The sequence below is a fragment of the Lissotriton vulgaris genome, chromosome 2_1 (assembly GCF_964263255.1).
Source record: "Lissotriton vulgaris chromosome 2_1, aLisVul1.2, whole genome shotgun sequence".
In the NCBI taxonomy this organism is placed as follows: domain Eukaryota; kingdom Metazoa; phylum Chordata; class Amphibia; order Caudata; family Salamandridae; genus Lissotriton; species Lissotriton vulgaris.
In genome coordinates, this window is record NC_141687.1 from 87,313,491 (window position 1) to 87,326,245 (window position 12,755).

The window sequence follows — 12,755 nt, forward strand, 5'->3', positions numbered from 1 at the left end:
AGATGAGTTCTAATAAGGAACTAAAGTGCTTTTATTCTGTAAATCTGGCAGGATTCTACAGTTCTACAACTCTCAGCGTGGTGCACACTGACAGCACGTTCTAAGAGCTAGGTCAGAGCTCTAGCTATTTCTTAAACAGCTCTGGTGAAACTAGAACACGGTGAGTCTTCTGCCGGAGGTTTCTGCAACACAAATATCTTCCAGTCACCCTATTTCTATAATAGGGTGGAAGGTTTACCTTGAGCTCATTGCAACTCTTGCTTGGCCAACTGCAGAGAGACATGTCAGTGGCCCCTCTGTGACATCACAAACGTTCCATGCTCTGAGATGGTCCACAACTCCCAGTGAAGAAACCTCATGGTCTCAGCTCCGGCCCAGTGTATTTTTTCTTCATCCTTCAGAGTACCTCAAGTATTAGGCTAGGAGACACCCAAAAAGGCCATGGGTAACTGCCTTCCGTTGAGGTGGAGGAGCAGGAGAAGGGAGAGCTACTGGCCGAACTGGAGCAGCGGGGACCGTCTGTTCAGTGGAGTGAAACAGTGAGTATTTCACCATGTTTTAGGTTCTGTGTGCTGCTGGCTGCACGGATACCCTGAACAAATGTAACCATGCCTCGTAATGAGCCAAATAAGAGGTACTTTGTTTTACACAAAGCCAACTTGGTTTGAAGCGCATGGAATCACTCGGCATTCTCCATCAAACAATTGTCTATTGAATGGCTATGTGTCTACTAAAGTTAGAAAATGGATGCTCCGTAATATAACCTACGCGTTCTGGTATGACAAACCAGAGGTATTTCAAAATAAGGAGCCAGTGCACTTCTTGCAGGTTCACTCTGTTGTAATAAACAGGAACTCTGTGAAAACTATAGAGCAGGTGCCTCCAACCAACCAGTAGCTCTAGACACCTTCAGAGTAGCTCACAGCTTTGAGTTCCTTTTTGAAATAATCACAGGGTCACAGTTTCTTTTTAAATTTAAGGGAAGGTTGTCTTTATTTTACATTTTCATCATCAGGCTGCAGATCACAGGCCCTGATAATGAGCAGTGCTCAGTCAGATTTATGATGCAGGCCTGGGGCACAGAGGTGAACAACTCAAGCACTGAGGTATTTGAAGACTGTATTAAAATTCTTTGTCAACTCAATATTGGAGTGTCAGGACAAACAGATGTTTCTGAATGTTTTTAATGTGAGAAAAATAAAATGAAAATATACTTAATGATTAAGTTAGCTCTACATTTAAATTTGTTCCCATTTTAAAATGACGCATTTACAAACAGCAAGCCTCTTGCTCCCAGTAACCAGTAGACACTGTGCCATATTTATAATTGAAAAATACAGTCATTTTTATAAGGAAGAAATTTAAAGCGAGGAAAAATATTCCTATGAAACATTAAGTCTTAATGTTTTTCTACTCTTTCAATTAAACCAATCACGCCTCAATGTTTTATGACGCAAGTTTCATCACTTTAAATTCCTCTCATTTGAACAAATGTCTGTATTCTTCGGTTATAAACATAGCACAGTGTCTACAGGCCATTAGGAGATGCCAGCTGTTTGTAAATATGACACTTAGTATTTCAAAGTGTCTCCTTTGCACACAGTAGGCATCATAGAGGCTGGTAGACACAGTGTTTTATTTTTAATTGAAAAATACAGCCATTATTTTAAGAGGGAGAAATGAAAGTGCAGAAAAATGTTCCATATTATGAAAATGTTTGCCAAAAATTCTCTGCACTTTAAATTTCTCTCATTGAAAGAAAATGGTTGTATGTTTGTATTATATATGTAATAGTGACACATATGGAGGAAAGTATGTCCTATGGAACAAGTACAAATGGCACAGCTTCTCTGTCACCCATATGCATCTTGATGCAACGGCACTTTAAGTTGCCATTTTTATCTGCTCCTAACAAATCATACTAGGACCGAGACCTGGGTACGTTCGTCCCCTCATGTTGCATTACTATTGAACGCCCTGTTAACGAACTGTACATTTTAGTGTATCTGCACATGGTGCATACCTCAAAAAGATGGATGGATTTTATGTGGTTTTAATGAAATGTTCTATTTTTTAATTTGAGTTTTAATTAACTGAACACTAAATTACTACTACTACTACTACTGCCTTAGTGGCTCTAGTCAAAGTATTTTGCTCAGACCATAGATTCTGGCTGTATGGACATCAATCAATCAATCAATCAATCACTGCATTTCTAAAGAGTGCTATATTCCCGTGAGGGTCTCAACGCGCTGGGGGGTGGGGGGGGGGGGTTGCTACTGATCGAAGAGCCAGGTCTTGAGAAGTCTTCTGAAGACCAGCAGGTCCTGGGTCTGTCGTAGGCTGGTAGGGAGAGTGTTCCAGGTGTTGGCGGCGAGGTAGGAGATGGATCTGCTGCCGGTGGTTTTCCGGATATGAGGAAATGAGGCGAGGACGAGGCTGGCAGAGCGGAGGCTGCGGGTGGGGGTGTGTTTATGTTTATGTTTGTTGATTTCTAGAGCGCATGGCTGCCCATGAGCGTCCCTGCGCTAGTGATAGAGCCTGGGAGGCCAAGAGAGGGGGATTAGGGGAGTTTACGAAAAGAAAGAAGATTAGGCTGAGCACGGATGTCCAGTGGAAGAGAATTCCACAGTTTAGAGGCATTATACGAAATAAGGCGGCCTCTGATCGTGCACTCTTGACCCTGGGTGTGAAAGTCAGATGAAGATGGGTAGACCGCAGGGTTCTGTTGGTTTTATAGGGGACGATAAGATCTTTTAGAATAGGGGGGGCCTTGCCATGAATGATTTTGTGAGTCGTGCAAAGGGCCTTAAAATTAACTCTTTCCAAAATGGGTAGCCAATGAAGTGACCTGAGAGCCAGTTTTGCTGAGCTTCGGTTGTTGGCGCCAGTAAGGAGCCGGGCAGCGGTGTTTTGTACAACCTGAAGTTTAGCCGTCCTTTTCTTTGGAACACCTAGGTATAGGGCATTCCCATAGTCCAATCTGGACAATATGAGTCCCTGGATTAGAACCTTTCTGGACTGAGTGGGGAGCAGAGGTAGAATTTTGCGGGAAGTACAAAGAAGGTCGTAACAAGTTCCAGTGGTTTTCCTAGCTTGGGTGTTAAGCGTAGGGCCTTGGAACAACCAGATCCCCAGGCTTTTAATATCAGACTTCGGGGTCGGGGCTGACCCATGCATGAGGGCCACAATGTCTCGATGGAAGGGTGGTCCTGCTGACTTAGGGATACAACGAGCTGGGTATCTTCGGCATAGGTCAAGATTTTAATGCCATATGAAGTGACGATTTTTTCAAGGGGAGACATGTACACATTAAAAAGCATAGGGCTCAAGGATGAGCCCTGCGGGACGCCGCAGTGTACCGGGGTGATATTGGAGATGAAATTGCCCTCGGCCACCTGAAATGAGCGGCAGTGTAGAAAGGATGTCAGCCAAGAGAGGGCCAATCCAGAAATGCCCAGGTCTCTGAGCCGGTGGACCAGTGTGCCATGGTTCACAGTGTCAAAGGCTGCACCCAGATCCAGGAGGATCACTGTCACTGATCCCACTGAATCTATGATCTTTCTCGCCTCTTCGACTACTGCAATCAGCGTGTGGAAGCTGAGTCGGTCGTTGAGGTATGTAGGTCCGGTGTTGTGTCACGCTTTGTGTGCGTGGATGTGGAGTTTGAAGGTGACCCTCTTGTTGACGGGGGGCCAGTGTAGGCCTCTCAGATGGGGTGTGATGTGGCTGCGTCGGGGTAAGTCGAGGATCAGTCGTGCCGAGGCGTTCTGGATTCATTGTAATCGTCTCAGGAGCTTGGTTGTTGCTCCTGAGTAGAGGGCGTTCCCGTAGTCAATTCTGCTGGTGACGAGGGCTTGGATGACGGTTTTTCTCGTGTCGGGGGGGGGGGATCCATTTGAAGATCCTGCGGAGCATTCGGAGGGTGTTGAAGCAGGATGCGGAGACGGTGTTGACTTGCTTGGTCATGGAGAGGGCGGAGTCGAGGATGACCCCCAGGTTGCGTGCGTGGTCCGTGGGTTCCGGGGCAGTGCCTAGCAATGTGGGCCACCGGGAGTCTTCCCAGGCTGATGGGGTGGGTCCGAGGATGAGGACCCCCGTCTTGTCTGAATTCAGCTTCAGTCTGCTGTCCTTCATCCAGTCTGCGACGGCCTTCATTCCTCTGTGGAGATTGGCTTTGACGGTGTGGGGGTCTTCGGTGAGGGAGATGATCAGCTGGGTGTCGTCGGCGTAGGAGATGATGTTGAGGCTATGTTGTCGTGCGCCGTGGGCGAGCGGTGCCATGTAGATATTGAACAGGGTCGGGTTGAGGGAGGATCCCTGAGGGACGCAGCAGATGATCTTGGTGGTTTTTGAGCGGTGGGGTGGGAGGCGGACGCTCTGGGTTCTGCCGGAGAGGAAGGATGTGGTCCAGGCCAGGGCCTTGTCTTGGATTCCAGCGTCATGAAGGCGTGCTGATATGGTGCGGTGGCAGACCGTGTCAAAGGCTGCTGATAGGTCCAGGAGGATGAGGGCGGCTGTTTCTCCCTTGTCCATCAGGATCCTGATGTCGTCGGTGGCGGCGATGAGGGCGGTCTCGGTGCTGTGGCTGCTGAGAAAACCGGGTTGGGAAGGGTCTAGGATGTTGTCTTCGAGGTTGCGGGTTAGCTGTTTATTGACAATCTTCTCTGTCACTTTTGCCAGGAACGGGAGCAGGGAGATGGGCCGGAAGTTCTTGAGGTCCTTGGGGTCCACCTTGGGTTTTTTCAGTAGGGCGTTGATCTCGGCGTGCTTCCTGCTTTCCGGGAAGGTTGCTGTCTCGAACGAGATGGTGATTGCTTTCCAGAGGTGGGGTGCGATGGTTGTGCTGGCTTTGTTGAAAACGTGGTGAGGGCAGGGTTCGGATGGGGATCCGGAGTGGATGGAGTTCATGGTTTTGATGGTGTCTTTGTCGCTAATGGTGGACCAGGCCGTCAGGTGGCTGGTGCGGGTGGAGTCGCGGCATGGTGGTTTCGGTGGTGGGTGCGGGGGTGTCGGAGTTGAAGCTGTCGTGGATGTCGGTGATCTTGCGATGAAAGAAGGTGGCCAGGGAGTCGCACAGGTCCTGTGATGGTGGAATGTCGTTGATGTTGGAGCTGGGGTTGGAGAGTTCTTTCACAATGCTGAAGAACTCTTTAGTATTGTGTGCGTTGTTGTCTAGGCGGTTCTTGAAGGCGGTCCTCTTGGTGGTCCTAATGAGTTGGTGGTGTCTGCGGTTGGCGTTCTTGTGGGCTGTGTGGCTGTCTGGTGTTCGGTCATGGAGCCATTTCTTCTCCAGCTTCCGGCAGGTGCGCTTGGATGTCCGGAGGTCTTTGGTGAACCAGGTGGCTTTCTTGTTGGTGTGTTTAGTTGTGGAGATCTTGAGATGGGCGAGGGTGTTGGCGCAGTCGTTCATCCACTGTTTGTGGTTGGTCGCGGCGGTGTTGGGGTCGATGGGGTCGGCGGGTGGTGGTCTCAGGGCGAGGGTGGTTGTCAGTTGGTCCTTGGTGACCTTGCCCCAGCGGCGGCGTGGCAACTGTTGGGTGCGGTGGTACCCAAGGTTTGAAGTAAATGGAGCGGGCATGGGGTGTCTGCTAACAAAGTGAGAGTTGCTTAGCCTTCAGTAGTTCACAACGATTTTAACTGATTAGAAGTAGCTCTTTCGACAGAAAAGGTTTGATACACCTGCTAAAAAGCATCTAGTATAAGTAGAGACAGTTTGTTACTCTGAGATCCATGCCTCCCCTGATTTTACACACTAGAGGTGCAAAAAAGTTCAAAAAATAGAGGCCCCTTAATAAGTAAGAAGGCATCCTCTATATGAAGCCGGAGGCATCATTATCCTAACAACTAGAGACCCACCCTCATGTAAGTAACCATAGACCTCACGGGCATAAGGAACCAGTGACACCAATTAATTATATTCCATCTATGGTGATGGAGTTGACTAGACTTCATGATGGTCGTACACTTATTTAGCTACTTGGGTCTTTTTCTTAATTTGTCATTACTGCAGTACTGGCCTGCCATTGGATCTGCCATATGGTGAAAATGTAAACGTTAATTAGCCTTCATCATTTACTGCCATTTGCTAGCTTCTCTGCCACTTCTGCAGCACAATCTTTCTGGTTGGGATGAGTTCCCTTCCTGTCACGGTGCCTGGCGGCACATGAGCCCATCAGCAGTGGTAATTGCGGAATGTCTGAAAGTAGATGCTGAGTCGGTCCTGGCCCATTCAGAGGAAAAATACAGAGCGAGAAGTTTGCCATTATGCTGGTCCCTCGGATGTGGCCCGCCAACCTTGGGCATCTGCATGGACTACACAGGTGTGCTGACCTGGTCTTGATGCTCCATCAAATAGGGCACTGTGGAAGGTTATGCACGGGGAGGCAGGGCTATGATAAGACCCCCTCAAACAAACACTTAGAGGTGGATGCAAGCTGAGGTCGGTGTGCTCTTGTGGTCGGGGCTGGACCTATCACCGCTGGGGACTAAACAGGTCTGGCAGAGTGTTGAGATCAGGGCTGATCTTTTGGAACTGCTATGTAGAAGAATATTTATATCACTGTGTTGTAGTTGGAGGGCAGGACCTTCATTCAGGAATCTAGAGCCATTCAGTTAGGAAGCAAGCTCTTTATTTTATGTTTAGACTCTAAGGTTACAGCGCTAGGAGGTGCATCCTGTCAGGTCTCCACTTTCCTTTAACTGTCCCTATCTCCTAGCTGCCACTTCACACCACACAGCAACATTTTATTTATTGTATTGTTTACCTACAGAATTCCAGACACCATCTCAGACAAACAGGGAAGGGGGACACACAAGATACAACACACATCCATTTCTTACAAAGAATAAAACCAAGAATAGCCATTACTGCATATAAATAACAGGGGTAATCATTTACAATAACTCAATCTCCAACATATGTTACTCATACATTCACCTAAGAAAAGTCTGTTAAATATTCCAATACCCACAAATGCACAAACAGAAAACAAATAGAACTCACAGAAACTCTGTGATGGGTCAAGACGTGAAGCTCCTCACCCTTCATGTCAAATACACAAGACAACAACTAGATTGTGGCTTCTATCAGGCAGTGGTCCCCGGTGTGCTAGTTCTGTGACTTCCTCTGATAGGAGGCCCTACCACCCCATGTCTTCACACTCACAATGAGACCATATAGCATTTATTCATGCAGGCCATGTAGTCATGGACGCCCAGTCATGCAACAGACAGGGAACATAACCCTCCGGCTTTGTTTCACAAAGGTTTTCCCATCAAGTCAACAAAATGAAGGCACAAAACAAAAGTGAAAAATTTAACCATGCATCACCTCAACTCAAAATTGGAGAGAGGAGTTGGCCTAACAGCTATGGAAGTCGACCTCAAATCTGGGGAGCTGGGTTAGAGTCTAGGCAATGACGCTGAACATCCTGTTATTCTGGGCAAATCACTTAATCTCCCAGTGCCTAACAAAAATGAATGTGTCTTCATGTAACACAACAGGTGCTATGTACAGCACTCTGATACCTGATTCAGGTCAAGTTTGCGCTATATAAAACTTCGTAAAAGAAATGTCCCTTGACCATACTCCAACACAACTATGCTCATTCACAACATCACCAGACAACTAGCTTACAACAACACAGCAAAACACATTCTCACACCTTTTCCATCTTCCACAAATAGCACACATCCCTAAAGGAGAACACACTGCACCACACACTACTGCACACAAGTGTAGCCCTGCCTTCCAACACACTCAACACCCAGTCACATTTGTTGGCCAGACCAACCTGACCAAGTGCCAGGATGAAGAAAGCACTTATTACGGCACCAAGTCCCACACCCTCTGGAAACTGCACCAGAAAAAGTGAAGATGGCTTCCAAACACAATGATGACAGCCTCCACTAGAAACATGCTAAAAAGTTATTGCCACAATTAACAAACACTGGAGTACTCCAGCAATACCACCATTAATACCAAACCACATCCACAGGTAAAGATGCCCTCGCCCACAACACCTAAGAGAAAAATTAAACAGTACTATTTCAATAAAACACAATCTGACTCCATGATATGCAAACTGGATAAAATGCACTACAAAACAACTGCAAACATACTCTGCCTCCTGTACAACACACATGGAAATTCTTCCATTCATACAGAATGATGATCCAGGTGAAACAAGTGGATACCACCTACACCATGGTATTACACTTGCTATCATTTTTCCTCCATGTATTACTTTCCTTTGCAAACTTTTGCAACATGGTACTTCTCTTCTCCCACATCATAACCTATGCAACTTCTCACAGCAGGATTATACTCTTCTCCAACTTAGCACAATACAGGGAACTTCCCCAGGCAAATTCTTATGAAGGGGGTACTACACTTCACCAACTTTGCATACCATAGGTTGCTCCCCAAATACAACCTCCAGCAACAGGGTGCTGATCTTCCTCAGATTTTCATACCATGGGGCACTCCGCCAGACAACAGGGTACTGCTCTTTTCTCCGTTCGCACCAACACATGCACATACAAGTATACCACACTTGTATTTCTCTAGACGAGGTAATACTCTTCCCCACATCTGCAACACTTAGATACACACAGCCAGAACATATCTACACGGCAACTTGCAAATGGGTATGACAACTTCTTTCCGAACTACTAACTAGATTCCATATGGAGTCAAAACTACATATTCTCACAAGGTACTCCCAAAAGAATTTACAGATTTATTTATTTAATTTATTTAAGGAGTTTAATATAGCCCTGGCCGGACCCAGGGGTATAGGAGCGCTTTACAGCAGTTTTTCGCAAGAGTCGTATAATAGAGCCTTTTATCTTGTGAAACATATTGGTTCGGATGTCCAAGTGTGCTGTGCAGTAGTGAGGTAGTACGTGAATCCTGAGATAGCCTTGATTAGTGCACGTTGTCTTGGGTTGAACCACAACAATTTTTCGCAAGAGTCATATAATAGAGCAGTGTTATACATATAGGTTCAGAGGTACAAGTGTGCTGTGCAGTATTGAGGTGGTACGTGAGTCCTGGGATAACCTTGATTGGTGCACTATGTCTTGGGATGAACCTTCGGAGGGGGGACAGGAGGCGATCAGAAAGCAGGGATATGCATATAGGATTGGGAAGTCCAAGTGTGCTGTGCAGTATTGAGGTAGTACGTGTGACCTGAGATAACCTCGATTAGTGCACTTTGTCTTGGGATGAACACTTGGGGAGGGGCAGGAGGTGGTCAGAGAGCAAGTAGGAGGTAGGTCTTCGCGATTCAATGTCAGGGAGCAACGGTGAGTAGGGATTTGTGTTGAGGCGGCGGCTATCCATTCGGGAGGTAGCAGTTAAGGAAAAGGACCATTAGGTGTTTTTTTAATTTTGTGAAGAACGAGATAGTTCTGATATCTGCTGAGATTGAGTTCCAGATGTTGGGCGCTTTTCCGGCGAAGGATCGTGCAGCGTTTTTTTGTTTGCGTGTTTTCAAAGGGATGAGAAGTAGGGTATTTGAGCTCTTGACCGCCCTCTTGAGTTTGGCGGCCAGGTAGTCGGGTTTTCGTGTGTGTAGGGCTTTGTGCCTGAGGCAGGCCGTTCTGAAGCTGGCACACAGTTCGACTGGGAGCCATTTTAGTTCTCTGAGTGCTGGTGAAATGTGATCATATTTCTTACTTCCAGTGACCATTCTGGCTGCTGCATTGAGTGTTGTTTTGAGGGGAGCTTGTTGTACCAGTGAGGGTTGCATTCCCATAGTCACGTGTGGATAGTACCAATGATTGGGTGGCTTGTTTGAGATCTTTGGTAGGGATGAATGGTTTAATTTTGTTGAGTAGCTTCAGATTGAGGAAGGCACTCTTGGCGGAGTTTTTGATGTGTTTGGCCACGTCGAGTTTTGGGTCTAGGGTGATTCCTAGTGATTTTACGGAGTTTGCCAGAGTGAGATTCCTGTTGAGAGTATCCATCACCTTTAGACATTCTGCAATTTGAGGGTTCTCTTCTTTGTTGGAGATGAAGAGGATCTCGGTTTAGTCTTGATTGAGTTTTAAGTGATTTAGAGACAGCCAATGTTGGTTTTCTTTTAGAGTGTCATTTAGTCTGTGGATGTCATCTAAGGAGGAAGTTTCTAGATAGATCTGGGTGTCATCCGCATATAGATGGAAAGGGATGTTGGCATTTTTAAGAATGATGTTGAGGGGTTCCATGTATATGTTGAACGGTTGTGGTGAGAGCACTGAGCCTTGGGAGACGCCTCTGTTGACGGGGTGTAGGTCGGAAGTGAGGTTTTTGATTTTTATCCTTTGTGAGCTGCTGTGTTAGAAGGAGGAGAACCAGCGTAGGACCACCTCATCAGCACCTACCCTTTCTTGTAGAGCCTTGATGAGTAGTTGGTGATCAACCATGTCAAAGGCTGCCGATAGGTCCAGAAGAATAAGTAGGCAGCATTGATCGGTATTGAGGGATTTGTGGATATCGTCTGTGATGTTGAGGATCGTGGTCTCAATGCTATAGCCTTTTCTGAACCCTGATTGGTGGGGGTCCAGAAGGCTGATGTTGTCCATGTGCTGAGTAAGTTGCAAGAGGACGCATTTTTCAAAGATTTTGGATAGGAGGTGGAGATTGGAGACGGGTCTGAAGTTATTCAGGTCCTTGGAGTCAAGGCTTGGTTTTTTCAGTAGTGGCGTGATTTGGTCAATTTTGAGACATTCCGGTATGAATCCGGTTTCCAGGGAGCTGTTTATGATTCTGCACCAAAAAGGGGCTATGGAGAGTTTCAGTTTTTCGGTCAGTTGGGTAGTTATAGGGTCAAGGACGTGGGAGGCAGGTTTGGAGGTGGATATCAGCTTGAGGATCTCGGCTTCCGGGATGGGGTCGAAGGACTTCCATGTTTTCATGGGGTGCATGCACGTGCTGTCTTTTGTCACTGGGGGCAAGCTTTTGCAGGTGGTGTTGGCGTAGATGTCTAGTGAGAGCTCAATCTTGGTGTTCGCATGATTCTTTAGAGGCCTGCATTGAGGATTCGAGGAGCTTGGAGGTTTGTTGCTTGATGGTTTTAAACAGTTTGTTGGGCCTATTTTTTGTGTTGCCCAGGGTAGAGCAGAAAAAGGTGGATTTCTCGCTACTGATGTGTTTTTTGTACTTCCTTCGGGCTGCTTGGAGTTGTTTGAGTAGGCTTGCTAAGGGGTTGCTCCTCTATAGTTTTTTTGTAGCTCTAAGTTGTCTCCTTTTGTTATTAATGTTCGTGTTTAACCAGGATCTAGATGGGATGTTCTTGTTTTTTTTGTTTCAGTGGGGCTACTTGGTCTAGAATGGATGTCAAGGATGTGCTGTAAAGGGCAGTGAGTTAGGTGGTGGATGGATAATCCATGGAGGAGGTGAGGAGAGAGTTAACCCTTTCTACAAGGTCAGTCATGACGATCTGAGTGAGGTTTCTGGTCCATATGGGAGGGTCTTGGGTGGGGGTTGGCGAGTGATCGGTTGAGATAATACAGATGGATAACTTAAAAGTCTCAGCCTATCTGGTAGCACCAGGCATTCAACAAACCACAAGCATTACTATAAACAGCAATTCTCAAACATCAGAAGTCAACTTACACAGAAACTCACTAAAACAATGTATGCATTACCAATAAGATGTAGATCGCAAACGTAAATATGCATGAGTCACAAACCAAATTGTTACCCGACCTAATAAACCTCACAGCTAGTGGAAAACAATGCCTATTTATTAACAGAAGTACATAGAATATTAAAAACCCCATGAATGCCAAATAACCCCACTGATTAATTAACTAAGGCCCGATGTAGGTAATACCGATTTACCGACTCTTAAATACCGAATCATACCGATTCGGTATTTAAGAGTAGGTAAATAGGAAGGGGGCACATGTAGGTAATTGATATTTTAGAATTACCGAATCTGTAAGATTCGGTATTTACCGATTCGGTAAATACCGAATTGGTATTTCCTATTTGTTCCTATGGGCCTTGAAGCCCATAGGAATAAATCGGAAATACCGATTCGGTATTTACAGAATCGGTAAATACCGAATCCTGGCAGGGGGAACGGGGTGTCACTCTGACACCCTGTAGCACCCCAATTGCAGGCTTGTGTGCCATGTGGCACACATACATGCCCTAAGGGCATGTCTGTGTGTCACATGGCATAGGTGTACATGCACATATGTGCATGTACACAGGAATTCGGTATTTTACCACCCAATAGGGTTGAGTAGTAAAATAAGAATTCCTAAGGGCCTGTGCCACCTACATCTGGAATTACAGATTCGGTAAATATACAGTCTGTATTTAACCGATTCTGTAAATTTACCAAATCGGTAAAATTGGGGCCCCCTACATCTCAAAAAACAATTACCGGTCGGTAACGGCCGAAATCGGCCGTTACCGACCGGTAATTGGCGACCTACATTTGGCCCTACTTGTCATATTTTAACTTCGCAATTGGACTAATGTCAGACAGGCGATGTTTCAACTTCTCATGACTTCAGGACACAGCAAATCCTCTTACAACACAGTGTCACTTCTAAAACCAATGTCGTTGAGCATAGTACTACTTCTCTTTCTAAATTAAACAGGAGGCCTTAAGTAACCTTTCTTCAATGTCTCCAAACCTGAATCAATCAAACAACAGCTTACGACCCTCCTTTATGATGTCAAAGTTTATATATATTTTGGGATCTGATTTTCAGGTCCCAAATCTAAGACATTGATGCAGCTCTATCAT

The 12,755-nt window shown here is 46.0% G+C and overlaps 1 protein-coding gene across 1 annotated transcript in view; it reads left to right on the forward strand.

The window, feature by feature from the left end:
- Positions 1 to 441: 441 nt before the first annotated feature.
- The window catches only part of LOC147729618 (uncharacterized), a 124,127-nt gene continuing 111,813 nt past the window's right edge, over positions 442 to 12,755 (forward strand). Inside the window, exon 1 of the mRNA XM_086958468.1 lies at positions 442 to 539. Within this exon, the coding sequence (XP_086814594.1) occupies positions 442 to 539 (98 nt within the window). The remainder of the gene's footprint in view (positions 540 to 12,755) is intronic.